At 50.2% G+C, this 21,754-nt stretch overlaps 1 protein-coding gene across 10 annotated transcripts in view; it reads left to right on the forward strand.

Annotated features, from left to right (window-relative positions):
• The window catches only part of TRAF3 (TNF receptor associated factor 3), a 132,583-nt gene that overhangs the window by 96,346 nt on the left and 14,483 nt on the right, over positions 1 to 21,754 (forward strand). For 9 of the 10 annotated variants that reach the window (XM_042944353.1, XM_042944354.1, XM_042944356.1 and 6 more), the window contains 7 exons: positions 2,007 to 2,268; positions 4,322 to 4,373; positions 7,182 to 7,286; positions 8,148 to 8,315; positions 15,059 to 15,139; positions 17,852 to 17,926; positions 19,494 to 19,586. In XM_042944353.1, coding sequence (XP_042800287.1) covers positions 2,024 to 2,268; positions 4,322 to 4,373; positions 7,182 to 7,286; positions 8,148 to 8,315; positions 15,059 to 15,139; positions 17,852 to 17,926; positions 19,494 to 19,586 — 819 coding nt within the window. In that variant the 5' untranslated portion in view covers positions 2,007 to 2,023. The remainder of the gene's footprint in view (positions 1 to 2,006; positions 2,269 to 4,321; positions 4,374 to 7,181; positions 7,287 to 8,147; positions 8,316 to 15,058; positions 15,140 to 17,851; positions 17,927 to 19,493; positions 19,587 to 21,754) is intronic. The other variant, XM_042944363.1, reaches the window with a different exon arrangement.

The following is a 21,754-nucleotide window of genomic DNA, read 5'->3' on the forward strand; positions in this document are numbered from 1 at the left end:
GTCAACAAACCCCTTGTGTCCGGGGAGCTCAGGCTCTGCCGCAGGAGAGACACTGTAAGCGATGAGCATGCGGTGTCGGAGGGTGGGAAGTGCTGTGGAGAAAGTACAGACAGGGCAAGAGGGGTCGGGCGAGTGGGGTTGGCGGAGCTGAGCCCCCTGGAGAAGGTGGGGAGGTGCGATCCGCGGGAACGGGGGCGGGGGTCAACCTAGAGCATCTGCAGAAACAAGGGCCTGAGGTGGGGAGTGGGAGAGGTCACCAGCCATCGCAGGTGGCAGCAGATCGGCTCCTGGGCAACCATCGTCTCTGACGGGCAGAGCGAGCCCCAGGCACCTCCCGCTCAGCGTCTTCATGAACAGGATTCTGATCAACAAATTCGTGAGCAAAGGGCTGCTGGCCTTTTGAGGTCATTTTAAAATCTTTGTTGTTGTTGTTTTCATAAATAGATGGATTTCACAGGAGGCTCCCACACTTCGCCACAGTGATGTTCTATTTTATTAAAACTAGCCCGAGTGTGGCTAGAACACTAATTCATTTACCTGTCAGATGTTAGGCTGCTGGCATTGCATATGTCCCGGGTTGTGAAACGTTCATTCTTCCAGCCCCACACGAGGCAGAACAAGGCTCCGGGGAGTGGGCTCCCCACCCGCACCCTGCGGCCCGGCGTGAGGGCTCGTTCCAGCAAACCCGGGGTGCACTGGGGGCCCCCACACTGGCTCGTGGCGGCCTGGCACTGAGGAGAGAGGGGAAGGCGATGGGGGACAGGCCCTGGGGCCTTGTAAGTAGAAGGAATTTGGCCCTTATTTTTGTAAGTAGCAGAAATAAATGGATTGAGCAAGAACACGGTGTCGTTTTGAGAGATCTGGTGAGGTTTTTTTTGGGTTTTTAAAAGGTTTATTTATTTTGAGAGGGAGAGAGCATGAGCTGGAAGAGAGAGAGAGAGAGAGAGAGAGAGAAAATCCCAAGCAGGCTCTGCGCTGACTCCGGGCTCGATCCCATGAACTGTGAGATCATGACCTGAGCCAAAACTCCAGAGTCGGATGCTTAACTGACTGAGCCGCCAGGTGCCCCGACCTGGTGAGTCTTAAGGAAATTGCTCCGCAGTTTGGCCGGACGTGCTGCCATGCGCTTCAGCCGGCGGGTCCACGCACGCAGGGGTCTTGGTGGCTCATATCCAGGAAATGCTTCTTTTGCCTATTGACGGGAACTTGCAGGTGGGAACCCACCACACTTGCCACCTTGTGCGCTAGGAGAGCGTGTCCAGACAGGCACTGGAGACCCGTTCAGTCCCCATGTCCCCTCTGCCAGCTCCGCCCCCAGGCCCGGAAGGCCTGCGTATCCACAGGGGGTGCAACCCTGAAGCTCCGGCGTGTGCAGTGGGGGGGCCGTGTTGGCGCAGGGCTGGTGAGGTGGGCCGGGCTGGTGGAAAGCAGGTGCCGGTCACGGTGCGCCCGGATCGGAGCATTGTGGGTGCCTCGTGGGGTCTGTGGGGTCTGCTCGGGGGGAAGAGCAGCATGAGGAGGCGGACAGTACCTGCTGCTGCTGGAGGGGCGGCGCTGTTCCCAGCACAGGCTCCACGGCGATGGCAGGCCACGCCTGAGTCACGTCCCGGGGACTGTCCTCGGCAGTGAGGCTAACCGAGAAGTAAGATCGGCTGGGGATGGCTGTTGCTTTGGCCAGGATGTCGGACTGACACCTACACGTTTAAGTTACAGCACAGCAAAGCGTTACCTGTATTTCAGAGAACCTTTAGAGACACAACTGATGCCTTCAGAAGCCTTTTGAACGGTCATGTTAGCAGTAACGGTGGGTGGAGTGGGAAGGAGAGAGGCACGCTTGCTCAAGCTCGTTCCCGTCACGCGTTCGAGTCGGGAGGGTCCCTGTGAGGTAGGTGACCTGGAGAAGCCCCCTCGGCTCTCAGGCACTTCCCCGTTTCCAAAGGCACGTTTCTCACTTCGTGCGCCGGACGACGTGACACGTTTTACTAAGTGCTGTTGCTTTTCCGCAGAATCTCTCCTTCCTGACATGGAGTCAAGTAAAAAGATGGAATCCCCCGGCACACTGCAGACGAACCCGCCGCTGAAGCTGCACCCTGACCGCGGCGCCGGGACGTCCGTGTTCGTCCCCGAGCAAGGAGGTTACAAAGAAAGGTTTGTGAAGACCGTGGAGGACAAGTACAAGTGCGAGAAGTGCCGCCTGGTGCTGTGTAACCCGAAGCAGACGGAGTGCGGACACCGGTTCTGTGAGACCTGCATGGCGGCCCTGCTGAGGTGGGTCCTGCTGCCCGTGTCGGCCCTCGCCGCGTCGTGGGCTTCTCCGGTCTCTCCCCCGCCCCCTTCTTCACTTCCCCAAACAGTAAACTCTGTAAAGGTTAAAAGCTCTGGAGAAACCCAGATAAAATTCTCAGAGCCCGGCCGGCCATCATCCAGGGAAAGCCAAGAGGACGTCGTGCTTGGGTCTTCCAAGGCTTCTGTGACGCGCGGCCTGGACTACCCAGCCCCGTCCCCCAGACTGCCGTCTCCTCTCCCCACACGCGCCTCTCAGCAGTCACTGCCGCACCTGCCACCTTCCTCGTGGCACTCGCCACGCTGGCGCTGGTGCCCCGATACCCCCCCGCCCCCCCGCCCGCGTTGCTGAGTTTTGCTCCAGAAGCTCACGGCTCCGTACGGGACGCACACCCATCAGCAAAGGCCGAAGGAGCCCTCAGAGTGCAGGTGCTCGGGGTGGGGGGCAGAGACCGAGGACGGGGCCAGCAGGACGGGAACCTAGCTGGGAACCCAGTGTGCCCACACTCAGCCAGCAAGTGTAAGCAAAGCACGCGTGAGCCCTCGGAAGCCCTTGTCAATGTTGGTGCCGTTTTAGAATCACTCAGGGATTCTGGGGAGGCGGGCTGGAGTTCTACAGCACAAATAACTTTGTCCAAGAAAGCATTTTGGTTCGTCCCCCGGTATTTTCTGGTCATCGTGCCGGGCACCGGGGGTCATGGCAGGATGCTCTCAGACTTGGTCTCCGCTGCCAGGGCACAGGGCCCTGGCAAGTCTGCCCACTTCTCTCTTCCTGATTCACCACTGAGGGCAGGGCCCTTGAGAGTCACACAGCAGGCAGCCTCCCTCCCAGTCCTCCTCCTCCTGGGCACTTCCGGCCGTGGTCTTACCCACATAGCGTGGACGGTGAACTCCGCTTCCCCTGCTTGTGGGGAAAACGGCTCTTGAGTCCAGCTTAGCGATGGCCGCGTAGACTCAGAGCACCTGATTTCTCTTAACGCAGACACCTGGACTGCAGCTCCGGGCCAGGGGGGAGGGCTGCTGGCCGTGGGGGGCAGGGGCTCCTGGGGCAGAGCATCCAGAGGGCTGTTCCTCTTCTGGTGTCCCTCCTTTTTCTGCTCCTGGCTCTCGTCCTGCTCCATGTTTCTGCGGGTGTCAAGGGATCCTATCCGGATGCTACTCAGCTCTGGGTCTATGGATATAAAACGACTCCTATGATTAAAGCGATTTAGCACAAGCTTCATATTAGTATAGTCTACACGAATGACCTTTACTTAAAAACACATTAAGTCTCCCATCAACACTCCGTTTTCCTGCCTGGCTTTCCAGGCTTGTGGAACCTCCCCACTCTGCCCACGGCCCCGGTACATACTTGTCAACCCCGCCCCCTCCTTCCCGAAGCCTCCGCTGACTCCCTGTCTCGGGCAGGGGCCGTGGAAGTAAAGAGGGTCAGACTTAGTTTTATTTTTAATATCTAGGAGGTGGTTTCCAGACACAAGATGCAGTTAGAATCAAGTCCAAAAATGGGCAGCGGGGGAGCAGTGGCTCGTGTCCTGCATTTGGGGACGAGAAGGATGTAGTGGATGAACGGTTTTCATACACAGGGTCAGTTTCAGATTCTCGCACTGTTAACTGCAGACTTGCATTGGCTTTTCAGTGTGTTGTGAAGGAAGATAACATATGGAGAAAGTACTGGCCGTTTTCATAAAGCAAGACCGTTTGTAGGCCCTCCCAGTAAGCTGTGGATGCTCACGCGGAAGAGCTCCTCCACGGAGAGCTAGTTTTGGTTTCTGAAAGAAAATTTCACTTTTAATTGAAAGGGGCTTTCCAAGTGGGACTGATCTAAGCCGTTCTGCTTAAAAACTTCCTTGTGAAAAATCACCGTCAAAAAAACTCAGCCCTTTTCTTCTGTGGCTTGATACTTGAAGCCAGTAGAGCATGGCATCCCGGAGCTCTGGCCGCCGGTCTGAACTCCGCACAGCATGCTTGGCCGTGATGCTGCCCGTGAGAACAGGACTTGCGCCCTGTCTAATGTCTTTGCCGTGTGTTCTCCCCTCAGCTCCTCCAGTCCAAAATGTACCGCGTGTCAAGAAGGCATCATCAAAGATAAGGTATCCTTGGGGGCTTAAGAAATTCTCGTGTCAGCTGCTCACGTAGTACTGTGCGTATAGTTTGCATCCAGGGCTCCGGGCACGCTGACCGTATCTCGGGGTGTCAGGGCGGTGCTGCAGGAGCCAGGCAGGAACTGTGTCACATGGGCACTGGACACACACAGCGGCTGCTCAGCCGGGTGACCTCGGCCAGGTGCTTCACCCTCCGAACCTGTCTCCTCACCTGTGATGGTAGCGGCACCACCTCCTGAGACCCCGGGAGGTATAAGCGAAACACAGAGATGCACCTCTCGGGCCTTTGCCCCAGACAGCTGGGGTTCGGCTCCTAGAGCGCAGGTCTCGGCGCTCCGCGGGACTTGCTGTCTGCCTGCCCCCTGCGCATTATCTCCGAGTCCTTAGACGGATGCAGGATCTCAGCCCTGCCCTCCCCACGTGACTGTGTGTGCCAGCGAAAGCTCTCGACCTCAGTGCACGCTCTCAGAGGACTGAGCGGGGGCCTCCCACCAGCTTCCCTCCTGGGGCTCGGATCCCCACCACAGCGCCTCTGGTCATCTGCGCGTTGTCAGTCCCTGCTAGGCACACTTTTGGTTTGAAACGACTCATTCTTAAAGTACTTAAAATATCAGTAAAAATGTGTGGTACTGATATTTTGATTGATGAACCTGACGATTTTTTAAATGTCGGTCATTAAATTGCACAGTAAAATTCTTGCTCTGGGGTTTTCCTGCCCAGAGCACTTTACATATTGGGTTTGTCGCCAGGGCGGCCCAGGTGAGTGCAGTGACGTGGGGATCCAGAGCTAGGGCCCCCAGCATAAGTCCCTGGACAGTTGAGAGACAGAACGGGCAAAATGTGCACGTACCTTGTGTTCCTCAGCGATTACTGGCTGCTCCGGATTGCAGTCAGCAAAAGGGAGGGGGCTGTTAGGAAAACACGTCCCCCAACTCTACCCCTTATCCTTGCAGGGTCACTAACTTGTGAACATGGATTGGACCAGGGTGATTGAGAGAAGAGGTTCAGAGTTACTAGCCCTAGTTTTCCGTGGCATTGATCTGGTTTTGTCGGAGCATCTTAAATGATGCCGACTGATGCCTTGGGTCCTCATGGGAGTGTGGGGTCCGGAGCCCGGGATCGGCCTCTGCGGTCACGGTGCGGCCTCAGGCTCCACATTCGTACCCTGGGACAGTGACAGTAAATAAGCCCAGCCCTAAGATTCTGTCCTTTCACTGTTTTGATGTTTCCAACCTATGTTTTTTATCTGTAATGTTGAACTCAAATGACTTAGGGAACTTAATGCCACAAAAAAGAAACTTATTTCTTACTGGCTAAAAATACCTGTTTGGTGACTTTAGTGTGTTTTTTAAAAAGTCATGTTTATAAAGGATTAGATTTGACTCCAAATTACTTTATTTTTAACTCATAGCAGCTGTTGATTCTGTTTCTTTGCCTGTGGATGAGAAAGGCCTGTTAAGATCCTTGTTTTGTTTACTGTTCTAGGACAGTAACATATAGAGGAGTTTCTTAGAAATGCCTGAAGACTAAGATGGTATAGACTATGTTACTAGAAGGAGGGAGGATGCTTATTTTCTAAAGGAAAAGTAAAATTGAAGGAAGGTTTTCATTTTCAAAGGGAAGCATTTTCGGGGCCCCTGGGTGGCTCAGTCAGTTAAGCACCCAACTTCAGCTCAGGTCATGATCTCATGGTTCGTGAGTTCAGGCCCCACATGGGGCTCTGTGCTAACAGCTCAGAACCTGGAGCCTCTTCAGATTCTGTGTCTCCCTGTGCCTGTGCTCCTCCCCTGCTCATGCTATGGTTGTCTCTCTTTCCCTCCCTCCCTCCCTCCCTCCTTCTCTCTCTCTCTCTCTCTCTCTCAAAAATAAATAAATACTAAAAAATTTTTAAAAGGGGGAAACATTTTCATTACTGGATTAACTTCCATCTTTGCAGTATTTATTTAAAAGAGTTTGTTTCAGTGGCTGGCTAATGCTGCCCCCTTTTTGGTGAAAAATGAGTTATGAGCGACATAGCCTTAGGAGAAAGAACCAAAACAAATGTTTTCTAAACCATCTGCAGAGTGTGATCTTTTACAGTAGTTTTGCTGTTTCTTTTTTTTTTTTTTTTAATTTTTTTAAATGTTTTATTTATTTTTAAGACAGAGAGACAGAGCGTGAGTGGGGAGGGGCAGAGAGAGAGGGAGACACAGAATCCGAAGCAGGTTCCAGGCTCCGAGCTGTCAGCACAGAGCCCGACGCGGGGCTTGAACGCATGAACCGTGAGATCATGACCTGAGCCGAAGTTGGACACTTAACCGACTGAGCCACCCAGGCGCCCCAGTTTTGGTGTTTCTTTAGCAAGCGATCTGAAAAGGCCTGAGTCGTAGTGGGTCCTGCCACCCACACCCGTAGCTGTCCCCCACAGAGTTGACTCCTGGAAGTCTCCAGAGTCAAATATGAACCCAGTCCTGGTGTGCCCCCAGGGCAGTTGAAGTTGAAGTTACATCAGAGTCCATTCAAAATGTTTGGATGCTCCAAAGTGATCTTTAATTATTCAGTGGAACTTGTTTTCTTTTGGCTTATCTAATAAAAGAAGGTAGTTGAGGTTGTATTATTTAAATTGTGTCTCTTAGTGGGGACAGCTCCTTCATTCTACTTTAGAAATTAGAAATTAAGATAGTCCTTAATGCTTCCTGAGGTCCACTTAAGAGATGCTCTGGTGGTTTTTTTAAAGTGGTCTTGCCTTGTCTGAAGTGGCAGCGTGTGGAGATGAAGAAACATTAATCCTCTAAGACAACCGTCGTTCCATTTCAGGTGTTTAAGGATAATTGCTGCAAGAGAGAGATTCTGGCTCTTCAGATCTACTGCAGGAACGAGGGCGGGGGCTGCACGGAGCAGTTGACCCTGGGACACCTGCTGGTAAGTCCCCGGGCGGTGGGGGTCAGGGTTGGGCCTGCTGTGAGGAAGGCGCTTCCCAAGCGTGCAGGCTGGTGTGCACCGGAAAGACCACGTTTACGTTGATGTCCAAAACACAACCAGACATGAAGGCGGCCCAAGCCGCTTGGGTACCGAGTGTTATTTTTATGACGTTGGCAGAATTGCCAACTGGTTTTTAAACACCCCCAGCCTATTTAGAATGGAAAGAAATCTGAACTGATTTTTAATTTTGGAAGACTCATTAAAACTTTCTCTCTCTCTTTTTTTTTTTTTAAATCATGAAACTCAACATCTTACGTCTTTTGATTAGCATCATATTTTATCCTGGAAGATATTTGAATTGGACTTTTAAAAAAATGTTTATTTATATTTGAGAGAGAGACAGCGTGTGCACACGCGCAAGTGTGGGGGAGAGGCAGAGAGTGAGGGGGACAGAGGATCTGAGGCAGGCCCCATGCTGACAGCACAGAGCCTGACGTGGGGCTCGAACTCACAAACCGTGAGATCATGCCCTGAGCCAGAGTCAGACACTTAACTGACTGAGCCACCCAGGCGCCCCAGGATATTTGAATTGGAATAAAACAAAGTCCTTGGCAGATAACCATCCATTTGCCCAGGGAGGAGAGTTGGCTTGCTCCTTTGAAAAGCAGTATAGTTTGAGTGATCGCTAAATGGAATATGAAATTCCTCGTCTCCCAGTAGGTTTGCCACCCTTCTCCGTGAAACCTAGTCTGGTGGCGGATGGAAACATTTCTGGAGGAGTTAGCTGCGTAGAGACCGGAATCTGGTATTTCCGATCGAATTTCTATGCCAATTAAGAATTTCGAAGCGTTTGTTTTACAGGTGCATTTAAAGAACGATTGCCAGTTTGAAGAGCTGTCGTGTGTCCGCGCTGACTGCAAAGAGAAAGTGTTGAGGAGAGACCTGCGTGACCACGTGGAAAAGGCCTGCAAGTACCGGGAGGCCACGTGCAGCCACTGCAAAAGTCAGGTCCCGATGATCACACTGCAGGTGCCCGGCCCTCCCGTCTCCCCTGCCTGCTGCTCGGCCCAGGTGTAATTTGCCCCAGAATAGCGTTCGAAACGACTATTCTAAGAGGAACAGAGAGAAGACAGGAGTAAATAGCAGTTTTCACCTGACTTTAAGTCACGGGCAAGCTTTATTTGTTTTTGCCCATTTTGATTTGTGTAATTAACATTTCCCCATTGCTTTGATTGACTATCCCTTGGGATGCCAAAAAAATGAAGACCCATTATCAAAAAAGGTAGAAATTTTCTTTTGTCCCAGGAAATGTCCTCCAAATCTTCTGGGATTGCCTCATCTCTTAAGCAGCTCTGGGACATAGTCACCACTTCACTAGGGTAATTCATCCTGCGGTACTGAAGTGCAGCTGTCTGTCTTGGAGAGAGATGCGGATTTAACATTTTTCATACCTCGATTACTTTGGCACAGGTCTGTATTGTGCATGTGGCAGAAATCAGATCCCTTATCTGTAAATTAGAAAGAGATGTTGGGAGCAGAGGACAGACTTTGAAAACAGTCCGTGGTACAGTAACCCTCAAACGTTTGTCCATTTCTTGAACAAACATTCACTGCACGCCTGCTGCGTGCTGGGCTCCGTTCTGGGAGCCGGGGGTTCGGTGGTAAGGTTCACCTTCCAGTGGGAAGAGGTGATTAACACGCAGACATACTGTGGGGTAGCAGCTTGTACTGTGAAGAACAACACACTAGCATCGTGGGAAGAGGGCTGATGAGGGCTGGCGTCCCCGAGGCCGTCAGTGGCCGGTGCGGGGAGAGGGCCCTGGGCAGAGGGAACTGGCCTGGCAGGCGGGTTTCGGGAACTGCGAGAGGCCCGTATGGCTCCCAGGCCCGGGGCAGAGGCACAGTGCAGAGGAGAGGGTGGGGGCAGGCAGCGGGCAGCCGTGAGCCAGGGGGTGATGTCAGAGTTCCCCGTTCCGTGCAGCGCTCTGGCAGGTGTCCCAGGTAGACGTAGGGTAAGAGGAAAACATGCAGGCGAGGCGCCGTATCGGCCTGCGCAGGAGGAAGGAGGGAGGAGCCGGTGCCCAGGGGCACGTTTGGAAGGTAGAGGCGGAGGGATTAGCTGGTGGCTTGACTGTGGGGAATGCGAAGGGTGGCACCCAGTGTTTGTGACTAGAGCGGCTGGAGCAACCGAAGTGTCCAGGGAGGGGGGCGCAGTAGAGCGCAACAGGCTTGGGAGGGGGTCAAGAGTGGTCTGGGCTGCAGGTGCGGCTTGACGAGGTGGTCCTTGCAGCTTTGGCACCGGGGCCAGCGAGGAGGAGAGCCAGGGCCCGAGGACAGAGGCCTGGAGCACATGAAGGCTTACAGGCTGCCGAGGGGGGAGGCGTCTAGCAAAGGAGTGGCCGGTGTGGAAGGGTCAGGAGCCTGGTGCTCCAGAGGCAGAGGGAGCCGGAGAGTGTGGGGGCGGCAGGAAGGGCAGACGTTACTGAGGGGCGGGGGAGGGGAGAGGTTGCCGGGCGCACCCTGACTGATGGGACCACCAGGCAGGAGAGGACCAGAGACATGTGGCCGGGGCGTGGGGGCCACTGTTGGTTCCTGGTGGATATTGTGGAACATTTATTGACCAAAATTTAGGAAAAGTTTGTTTTTCTGTAGGAAATGATCATAATCTTTATAATTTACCTTACTTTGTACAGCTTTCTGACACCTGCGACTTTCTTCTCTTGTGAAATCTTTTTCCTGTATGATTTCTGTAGACATTTCTAGTTATTAAGGACTTTTCAGAACTGTGGAAGATGGGAATAGTGTTCATTCTAATTGAATAATTCCTTCAGTAACTAGATTCAAGTGAACGAGACATATGCCTAATGAGCACTACTCCAGACTTACATGTGTTGCTAGGTTGCTACCAAAGTTATACTTTGCTTCTTGCAAAAATCAGTTATCTTTATTTGCAGAATAGAACCCAGGAATTAATTTTCATTTGAGAAAGAATTGTAGTGTCGGTTAAACACTATATCAGTAACTGACTCTGAATTACAGAGGAGGCTGTAAAGAGACTTTTTAAAAAACATATTTATTTTTTAATGTTTATCTATTTCTGAGAGAAAGAGAGAGAGAGAGACAGAGTGTGAGCAGCGGAGGGGCAGAGACAGAGAGAGACACAGAATCCCAGGCAGGCTCCAGGCTCCGAGCTGTCAGCACAGAGCCCGACGCAGGGCTCGAACCCACGAACCGTGAGATCATGACCTGAGCTGAAGTCGGACGCTTAACCGACAGAGCCACCCGGGCGCCCCATGAGAACAGTTTTTAAACAGACACGAGAGGGTGGCTTGAGGCACATGTCAGTTTCCCTCAAGACCTGTAATAGAGATGAGGGGCGTGCCTGCTTGAGATCACTTTGGTGAACCTCTTCCGACACCAGCAGGGCAGTTACATGCCCGGGAGGGGACTTGCCCTGGACCTGCCCGGGGCCTCCTGTTCTGTCAGTGCTGGGATTTGACTCCCGGGTCTCATTTTGCGGCTAGGAGCACGCTTTGTCTGGTCCTCTCCTGCCGCAAGTTTATTTTCAGAAACAGCAGCCTTCTGACTTCAGCATGTCTGCAGCCCCAGGTCATCCTGACACTCTCACATTTCCTGTGTTTTATCAAGTATGTTACGTACATCAAACGTTGATGAAATACACACCGACAAAACCAAAACCCTGGGCCACTGCAGTTCGTAGAATTTCTTTCCTACGTGTAAACCATGGTATTGACATTATATCAGCTGTTTTCAAGTTTTTTTAATTAATTAATTTTTTTAATGTTAGTTTATTTTTGAGAGAGAGAGAGAGAGAGAGAGAGAGCGCACTAGATGAGTGTGGGAGGGGCAGACAGAGAGGGAAACACAGAATCCGAAGCAGGCTCCAGGCTCTGAGCTGTCAGCACAGAGCCCCACGTGGGGCCTGAACTCAGGAACTGTGAGATCATGACCTGAGCTGAAGTTGGACGCTTAACTGACTGAGCCACCCAGGCGCCCCAAGTTTTTTGTTTGTTTGTTTTTTGTTTTAATCCATCGATCAGCACAAGTTAAAGTGCCAGGAGAGAATCCCTTCCACATTTTGTCTAGGAATTGTTAAATATGGTCTCTTTATTTTATTTACTTCTACTTGTTTTTTATTTTTTCATTTTATTTATTTATTTGAGAGAGCGCAAGTGGGGAAGGGGCAGAAAGGGAGGGGGACAGAGGATCTGAAGCAGGCTCTGGGCTGACAGTAGTGAGCCCTGTGCAGGGCTCGAATTCATGATCTGTGAGATCATGACCTGAGCTGAAGTCGGATGCGTAACTGACTGAGCCACCCAGGTGCCCCCGAATATGGTCTCTTTAAACAGTTTTGTTAATTTGTGGAAAGTCAGAATTCTAAAGATCTCATTTTGTGGGAAGGATGTAGGTATTGTAATGGGAATATGTCCAGGTACAGCCACTGTGGAAAACCACTTGGCCGTGTTCTGTTAGGTGGACCGTGCATGTACTCAGCTAATTAGCAGTCCCTCCCCCAGCTGTGTGAGGGAAGCTGTCACACGTACACACCAGGAGATAGGGCCACACTAACCGAGCAGAGAAATCTGGAAACGGCCCCAGGCGTCCGTCAGCTGGACAAGGGGCGCGTCAGTTGTGGTGGAGCCGGCAGACTGGGACGGAGCGGGGAAATCGTAGGACGGCGTTACCAGACAACAGTGCAGGTGGGCCTGGAGCTCGTGTGACACGGGCATGAGCCTGAGAGGCAGAATGCTGTGCTGGCTCTCAGAGGACCCATAGGGTAGAGTTCCATTTTAATAAAATTCAAAAGCAATCGAAGCAAAACCGTATTTTGTTTGGCCCACATATATGTGCAGTGAAATTTTTTTTTAAGCAAAGGAAGCAGAAATACAAAATTCTGATTTGGGGTTCAGGCGTTCCTCCCTGGAAGAAAGTGGGGAGAGTTGGAGAAGGGCACACAGGTCAATGGGAAGTCATTGGTTCCGTGCTTGTCCTTGGTGGGTGTCTACTGTGTAGTTATGCCTTAGCCTTGCACATGGGTTACGTGTAATTTCATAGACCAGACTAATTCATTAGTGTGGAGAGAATTCTTACGTATCAGTAGGTTATCAGGTTTTTTACTGGGCGTATTATTTTCCTGGGGCCGGCGTAAGAAAGTACCACAAAGTTGGTGGCTTAGAACAACAGAAGTTTATTCTCTCACAGTTCTGGACGCCTGAAATCCAAAACCAGGCTGTTGTCAGGGCCTTGCTCCCTCCGACAGCCCCAGGAGGGACCCTTTCCCTACTCAGATACCTACCTTCTTCTGGGTGTGGCCCCTCCACTCATAAGGGCTCCCAGTTGCATTCAGGGGCCCCATCGTAACTGATTATAGCCACAAAGACCCTATTTCCAAATAAGGTCATATTCTCAGGTTCTGGAGAGACATGAATTGGGGGGCTCACTATTCAACCCACTACATTGGGCAAAAACCATGAAAAGGCAATTCATAGGAAATAGAAATGATTAATAAATATGAAAAATACACCTAACCACACATTATTAAATAATTGCAGGGGCGCCTGGGTGGCCCAGTCAGTTAAGCATCAGACTCGTGATTTCAGCTCAGGTCATGATCTCACGGTTGTGAGATCGAGCCCCGAGTCAGGCTCAGCACTGGGTGTGGAGCCCACTGGAGATTCTCTCTCTCCCTCCCTCCTTCTGTCCCCTCCCCGACTTGTGTGCACACACGCACATGCACACACACTCTCAAAAAAAAATTTTTTTTTAATGTAAAGAAATTGCAAATTACACTCCTGGCCTTTTCCACCTGTCAGGTGGTCAGAGATTGAAAAGTTTGATAGAATTGACAAGGGTGTAGGAGTGTGGTTCTATCGACAGGAGTGGGTTTGTGCAGGGTTATTGGAGGGTGGTTTGGCAATGTCTGTCAAGATTCATTTCAAATGCCTGTACCCTCTGATACCCAAGGCTACTTCTGGAAGTCTGTTGTTCAGATACCCTTCCATGGATCTGCAGAGACACACATTTGAGGATACAGATGGGTCTGGCCCCAGCCTCGCCTCCCACCCTGCCCTCCCCACCCCCTGCCCCGGCTCCCCACCCAGCCTCCCCTTGCCGCAGTGCTGATTACCTGTGTGCTGGCCTGGGGGACGGAGGGGGATTGAGGGGTAGGTCAGGAAGGAGGCGTGGCACCTGTGCATCGTTTGCCCTGTGACCCCTCCAGGCTCCTGATTCAGGGCCGCTCCTCCCACTTACACACGAGGCAGGGGGTGGAGCCATTCGTCCAGGGTTTCCCATTGAAAGACAAAGTCTAGGGGATTCCACGCACAGCCGGGAAATGGAAAGCCAGTGTCCCCCGTGTGGTACCTCTTATGGGAGGCCTGCTGGTCAGGCTCAGCCCAGCCAAGCGCTTTCTGTTGAGCTCTGAGCAGGTGTGGCTGCGCCCTCTGGGGGCTCTCCCAAGCCCAGGAGCAGAGCAGCCTCGAATCGCGGGTGCCTTCTCTGCACTGCAGACCGTCGCACAGTGCGCTCACAGACCCCGGACTTAAAAACACTCTGAAGCAAGCTGAGTGCGGTGCCCAGCTCCACACTGTGCCTGCCTAGTCAGATTGAGGCTCTCGGCTAGTGCCCCCTGCCACCCTCCCCGTCATTCAGCTTCACAGCAGCACAACTGTGGAGCCCTAATCTGGAAAACCGGATTAGGAGAATCAGAAGTGTCCCAGGGTCACGGAGGAAAACACCGAGCACCCGGGCTCCCTTCTTGCTCAGTGATGCTGCCCCCAGGAGCCTGTCCCACATGTTGTGTCATGTGGCCTGCGGTCACGTGTGTTTTCTGCCTACATCGGTCTCTCTCTGGTGGCCTCTCGTCACATGTCTGGTGGTGCTCTCCAGGGCTCTTGGGTTCCATGCCCTAACTTTGCTACTGATCAGATGCCCAGCAGGTGCTTCGGGCATGGGTTCAGCGGTTGCCATCATCCAGGCTCTCCAAAGTTGAAATTTGTACCATCCAAAGAAGGGCTAAAGCGGGGCACCTGAGTGGTTCGTTCAGTAGGTTAAGTGTCCGACTCTTGGTTTCCTCTCGGGTCATGATCTCACAGTTCACCCCACATCGGGCTCTGTACTGACAGTGCAGAGCCTGCTTGGGATTCGCTCTCTCCCTCTCCTCCCCTCTCCCACTCGTGCTCTCTCTCGTTCTCTGTCTCAAAATAAATAAACTTTAGGGGGGAAAATAGGACTAAACCAAAATTTGTCCATATTTTCCATGCACTAAAGATAACCTAGGTAAGGTTTCAGGGCGGTAATTTAAAGACCCAGTGGCTCACACTGTTGGAAGTATTGGAGAAGCAGCATTTCCAGATCCCAAACTGAGAGGCCAAAGGAAAACCATCCTGACCTGTGAGCAGACGCTGGACACTGGGCTGCAGCGTGAGCAACGGCGAGGGCCGAGCCTGTCTGTGCTCTCGTGTCAGGGCTGTGTGGGCGCAGAGAGGTGCTGCCCCGTGGAGGCAGCTTTGTGACTGTGCTCCCGAGATTGTCCTCACCCGTCAGAGTGGAGCAGATCTCCTGAGACACCTTACCTTTGGGCTCTTAAACTTTGAACGTGAGGACTCCTCCAAATGTGTTAGAATGACACCAAACAGGGACAGTGAGCGGAGGGTTCTCTGGGTCTTCGTGGTGACAGAGGTGGAGGTAGGATCCGAAGGGAGATGGGCTGTATGTCTCAAAGCTGATGACACCTTTTTTTTTCCCTCCAGAAACACGAAGACACTGAGTGTCCCTGTGTGGTGGTGTCCTGCCCCCATAAGTGCAGTGTCCAGACCCTTCTGAGGAGTGAGGTAAGCGGCATGGAGAGGACCTGTTCAGCAGCTGGTGAAGTCTTCGGGACTAGTGTGCCGTAGAGTCCGTTCTTCCCAGTAGCTGAAGCCAAAGTTTTTACAGATCACGATACTGATACGTGTAGTAGACAAACGATAACCCGTTTGTTGGGGCGTAAGAAAGTTCAGAAGCAAGCAAATAGAAGCTGCAAGTGGTTAAATTCAGAGCCAAATGTTAAGAATTGAGAGGCCGGAATTACTTTACAGTGCAAGCAAAGGTAGTAACTTTTTAGGTTCCCAAAGAAGAAGCTATTTTTTAATCTGTAAAATAGAAATTACTGTAAGATTATCTCAAACCAAATGACTTTCCAGACACTCCAGAACCATTTGGCCACATGTACTGCATGGGGTCGGTGCTAAGGAGCAAGGGGGCCCACATTTCAGGGGCCGGTGAGAAGGTACCTGCACAGCCTCTCCCGGTGCCCTCGGTACGCTTTCTTGAGGGTGGGTAGATTTTACATATTACGTTATGTTAATTTGATCGGGATACAACCAGATGGAAAAATTCCAGGGATTCGCAAATGTTTTTGCATCCAGGACTGACCTGGAGCCCCTCTGGTTGCTGTTTTGGAAGCATCTGGGGCTCCCGTGGCTCAGTGTGCACCTGTGCCCCCTGGCCCCCACCCCCTTAGGCCCCCTTGGGCCTAGGTGGTCCGATCAAAGGAGGCTGCTCACCTCAGCCTTTTTCAACAGCCTGGAATTTTACCACTGGGTATTGGGGAGGTGAGGGTCAGTGTCTCACGTCCCCACTGAGCAAGAGGACCTGTGTGGCCCGGAGGAGCCCCGGAACCAATCTCACCCACAGTGCATCCTCCCAAAAGGTGACTGTCCTAGGGAAGGGCAGGGCCTTGCCTGGTGACAGGGGTCCCTAGGCCTGGATGTGCCTCCAGGAGTAGCGCGGAAGTGCATACAGATTTCTAAAACTATGACGTCCCTCTGCTAAAGTGAATGGATGAAGAGTCTGAACTATTGAAGTGGTGACCCGGGTTTTTACTCCTTCTGAAGTTTTTACTCAGGGCTATCTCTAGGGACAGAAGCTAACTCCATTTGCCTCTAAGTTATTTTTATTTTAAAAATCTTTCAACCTGCATTTATCTCGGGTTTCTGGTGAACGATGCTCTTGGTCTGTAGACTATTCTTGTCTCTATCCAACGCTCCCGTTAAAGAACGATGGCGAAGGCCCTGGGAGCAATGGTAGCCAATTCAGGGAAAAGCACGGCCTTGGATTTATGGCAGTGCCCTGAAATCAACATCAGACACACGCATCCCTGCTTTACCACTGGGAGTGGTAGCTGGATGGGTTCATGATTGTACTGGGGCACTGAAGGAGCATATTTAAAAAAATTTTAAGCTGGCATTACCGTGCACAGTCTCATGCTCCATTTCTGTGCCAGTCCCCTGTCATCTGCCTCTTGGGTGCTTCCCTCCAGGCGCAGGCCAGAGCTTCCTGCCTGCGCTCAGAGGAACATCACCCGTGCTAGGCTGCAGGCCTGTAACCACCACGACTCTGCCCAGGCTCAGAGACCTTTGGCAGACGTTGGCCCGTAGGCTCCCCCACTTGCCCTTCTCTGCGGCTGTCGCAACAGGGCAAAAGAGCACTTTCCTCTCTGTCCTAAATACTGACCTGAAGGAAAAGGATTCAAGGACTCTTCATCCTGCCGGACAGAGGAGAGCCATAGAAGGGCACGGCCATGCGCCTCTGGGAGTACGTGTGTGTGTGTGCCTGCACGCGGGGAGACACATTCCCCGGGGCCGGCTCTGCGGTGCGCTTAGACACCCACTTCCCTAACTCAGGGCCTAATTGTTTTCCATAAAGAAGATCTACCCCTAGAGTTTTCCTGATGAGAATTTCTTCAATAAAAGAAGTTGTCCTTAAATTGTATTAGCTTAATGAATAGCGCCATGTCTTTAAAATGTAGACATTTCAATTCCCTTTTCTCTTGAGGGGGCATCATAAGTGGTTTTTATTTGACGATTTGCCAACAGTTAAGCTGAACAAAGGGGTTTTCTTACCACGATGAGTTATCCTCTCCCAATCTCTCCTAATTTTCTTCTACCAATTAGACGTGACAATATTAAGATTCATGTTGTTAGAATGACCCTAGCGATCTGTGAGAAGCTCCATGAATTTATGGCCACTCAGAGGGAAAAAAAGTCTTTTCAGAAGAAGAAAAACTCATCTCGTTATCTTGAGTATTGAGAGTAATGGTACATCGTGTAAGCTTGCTCTGAAAATACAGTTCTCTCTGTGTACCGTATATTAGGTGTGTGACCCAGTTACATCCTGAATGCTTTCTCTTTTTTTGTGTTTCATGCGATTTTTGTTTATAGTCTTTAAATGTTCATTTCAGTTCACGTTTTTTCCCTTTCTTTTTTAAATTCTGGCGCTACAGACGGCATGTCACATTTGGAACGATTTGTTCTAGAGAAACTGCAAGTTTGAGAAATGTTACAGTAACTGTATTTCTGTATTCTGGCGTATGTATGTGTATGCACGTGGCAGCAGTGTGCACTTACTGCGGGTGAGTCTAGGAGGCAGAGGACGTATGCTCGCCCGTGGCGGACGAACCCCCTTGGTGACAGTGCAGACCAGATGCTCTCTGTGCCCTTACTGTGTTTGAACGTTTTCGTACGAGCGCCTGTGCCACAACTCACGCCTCTTTCCCGTTGCAGTTGAGTGCGCACTTGTCAGAGTGCGTCAATGCCCCCAGCACCTGTAGTTTTAAGCGCTATGGCTGCGTGTTTCAGGTCAGTATCCAACATCTATCCTTCCCCGTCACTGACGTTCTGCCCTGGGAGAAAGTTACTATGTTAGCGGCTTCTCGTGCGGGTTCTGCACTTGCAGTGTTTGCAGGGGCGGGGCCGCCCTGCTGCGTGGGTGACAGAGGCCGCACGCAGCAGCCGCGGGTGCTCGCTCCCCAGGCCGGTGGCGTTCTGAGATTTCAGGGGGACGCCTGTGCCGAGAAGGAGGTCAGGACGTGAGGAGAACAGCCGCCTCTAAAACCAGCTGGGAAGCGGGACACGTAGAACTGACCGTTGGGGCGGGGGTGGTTCTAGAGAGAGTGTCACAGAACCTGGTATAGGTGGATACAGCCCAGACACGGTTTTAGCGGTGTGCGCATCAGCACACGGTCGCGAGGACCACTCTCGTGTGTCCATAGACGCGTGTCATGTTATCTGTGCCACGCCTCCCAGCACAGCCACGTGGAGAGGGCGTCTCCGTCACTGCCACGCTGTGCTGCGAGAAACCTGTCTCTGGGGTTTTTGTTTTTGTTGTGTTTTCTTTTTCACACGTCTGAGATGGCTAGTGAATTTGAACTGAGTTTCATTTAAACGTATATCTTAATCTTAAAACTATCAGAGGGCAGTATATATTACAATTAAAGTATTTCATATTTAATTTTGTATGTTAGCAATAACATTTATTATGAACTCAGTACAGAGATATTGGCGTCTCAGTATTTTCTTAGAAGATAAGAGTAAGAATGACCGTAGCTTCCCCTTTGTCTCAGTCTCTTAACGAGACAGGGCCCTCACCACTGTTATGTCGTATGTAGTACCATTCATTCTGTGTATGTATATATATATGTTTATATATAGCGATACTTATATCAACATATATATATGAATATTCTATGTACAGAGTATATGTTTTGGAGATCATTAAAATGCTTTCTGTGGCTTCTTAATTCTCCAGTATCAAAACAAATTATATTTTCATACCAATTATTTCCTTAAATATATGAAGTACTATTTCATGTGCTTGCTATTACTGCTCTAAAATGGTCTCCATCTTATGTACTCTGTAGATTGTTTATGTTTTGTATGTAACTTTCCAAATAGAATAGCAAGGAACAGTACATTTCTACTACGGTGTATTTCACTACTAAGCTAATGTTTTAGTAAATTATTTAGAATCCCGCTTTGGTTGCGTGCCCACTAGATTGCTGTAGCGGTAGCTAGCTGTAACCGCAGGTGTCTAAGCGTTTTCAGTGTGCATTTTTAATGAAAAAACTTAAAAAAACAAAAATGATAGGTCTAAGATTTAATTTCTTGATATTACAAGTATGACACACAGATGAGCAGGTGCTTGGTAAGAAGCTTGGGGAGCAAAGGGCATGAACTTGAGGTTGTTGTAGAATTAATTGCAGGGCACCTGCTCTTCTCCCCACCCCGAGCATGGCCCTTGGAAAGCTTTCTGTGGAGAAGGCTCCCTTTTTCCTGTTTAGAGCTGGTTTTAGGTCACGTGTTAGTCTTGCTGCACTCCGTGAGGGGGGGAACGTCGGCTTGATGCGCTGCATCTTTGTTCTCGCAGGGGACAAACCAGCAGATTAAGGCCCATGAGGCCAGCTCCGCGGTGCAGCACGTCAACTTACTGAAAGAGTGGAGTAATTCTCTGGAGAAAAAGGTACGCCACACTGTTTCTAGCTTTTGCTGGCTTTTAATAATCTCTTCAAATCATTTAAAGAAGAAAATATTTTTGATAGTTATTAATGGTTTTGGATAAAAGAAACAATATCAGCAGAATGTAAAAAAAAAAAAAAAAAAAAAAGTACATTTCACATGACCCGGAGCTTATAAATGATGAAGGCGTTTGGGTTGGTTTGGTTTGGTCTTTGTTTGTTAATTGCCGAGCAAGCATGCGGTGCCTTTTTGTCTGTTTGTGTTTAATCACATTGTGGTTACCTTAGCATTGACCTAGAACAGGGATTATCAAACTTCCAAACCTTCCTTTCTCTCGCCATCAACCTCATCTTTTTATAAATAAAGTTTGATTGGAACACAGCCATGCTCATTCATTTGCCTGTGGTCCGTGCTGCGTATCCACTGTAAAGGCAGAGTTTAGCATCTGAGACAGAAACTGTACAGACCTCACAGCCCAAAATATTTACTCTCTGGTTTTTTTAGTGAAGAAGTTTGTCAACCCCCAATCTGGAAGGTGACCAGCGCTAAATGCTTCAGCTTTCTCTGTCTTTCCTAGGAGACAGCTAGGAAAAGCCATTTTCCTAATCCTAGTGTAGGAGCTATCACTTTATGGAAGTTTGGAGCAGGGAGCACTTGTCCAGCGGGGCATCTTTTCCAGAGGCCTCAGTTGTGGGGCTGGGAACTCCTCACACCTTCCCCTTGTGGTACGTCTCCCCAGGGGAGTTTACTCCGTGGCGTTCAGCTGGGCCAGGCCCTCTTTTCATGAGGAAAAGGTGAAAACTTCCAAGAATCAGTAGAGAAGAAGTTGTTATAGGATCTCTCATTGTGGCTTCTCTACAACAATAAAAACTTATGTCAGTATTCCAGAAACATTTACTGAGAATTTGTAGTAGGAGGACACTAAGGTGAATTCGAGCAGCCTGTTTATTTTCTGAAGATCTGTAGAGATTTGAATACCTTGCTTCCTGTGTTAAATTTAACCAATTTTTTAAGTTTATTGATTTTGAGAGAGACAGAGACAGCGTGAGTCAGGGAGGGGCAGAGAGAGAGGGAGAGGGAGAATCCCAAGCAGGCTCCGCACTGTCAGCACGGAGCCCGACACTGGGCTCGAACTCACAAAATCGTGAGATCGTGACCTGAACCAAAACCAAGAGTCGGACGTTTAACCGACTGAGCCACCCAGGTGCCCCTAAATTCAACCAACTTAAAATATAAATGTATTTGATAGAGTCTAATATTTTAAATCAAAACATTTTTATTAACTCTGACGTAAAGTATTTTTTTGGTATAAATACTGATGCTGAGGATGAGAAGCGTTAGAAGGGTGGGCATGTCACACGTACACACGCACCCGTGTGGCGGGAAGAAGGGTCTCATTTAACGGTGAAACGAAAGTTGTGTTAGAGGAGTCGTTGATGGCTTCCTCGTGAACATATAGCAGTGGCTCTGAGTGAGTGATGGTTTATTGGTAAGTCTTTTTTTCCCCTTCTGTTTAAAAAATGTGCTCTGTTTCTGCCTTTTAAAAATTATAGGCATAGATGTCAGGACTCTGTGTCTCATTGATACTCTGTTTCTCATCTTTTTAAAAATGTTTGTTTATTTTTGAGAGAGACAGAGAGCATGTGAGCACAAGAAAGAGAGCGGGGGAGGGGCAGAGAGAGGAAGACAGAGGATCTGAAGCTGGCTCTGAGCTGACAGCAGAGAGCCCAGCTTGGGGCTCGAACTCACCAACTGTGAGATCGTGACCGGAGCCGAAATCAAGAGTCGGGACGCTTAACCGATTCAGCCACTCAGGCGAAAAACACCCATCTTCTATATGACAAAAGCTTAAGTCTAAAGGAAATGTGGAGTACTCCACCAAAATAGGCGGGGATAGATGTTGCTCTCGGTGAGGGGGTTCTCGGGGAAGGTCACGGGACTCGTTTTCATCTGCCGCGTGGATAGTATGCTCTGCTTCTCGGAAACGCACCTGCCAGGTAGATTTTCCTGTGAGAGCAGGGATCCGCAGGTGCCTAGGAATTGGATTCTTTGAGTAAAACAAAGAAACAAAAGAAAATTTAAATTAGAAAGCTCCCTAAATCAAGAAATTAAGAGTTTAATGTGGCATGATGTATGTTCATTAATGTGAGATGTTTCTGTTCATCCTCTGGT

The sequence above is a fragment of the Panthera leo genome, chromosome B3, assembly GCF_018350215.1.
Source record: "Panthera leo isolate Ple1 chromosome B3, P.leo_Ple1_pat1.1, whole genome shotgun sequence".
Taxonomy (NCBI): domain Eukaryota; kingdom Metazoa; phylum Chordata; class Mammalia; order Carnivora; family Felidae; genus Panthera; species Panthera leo.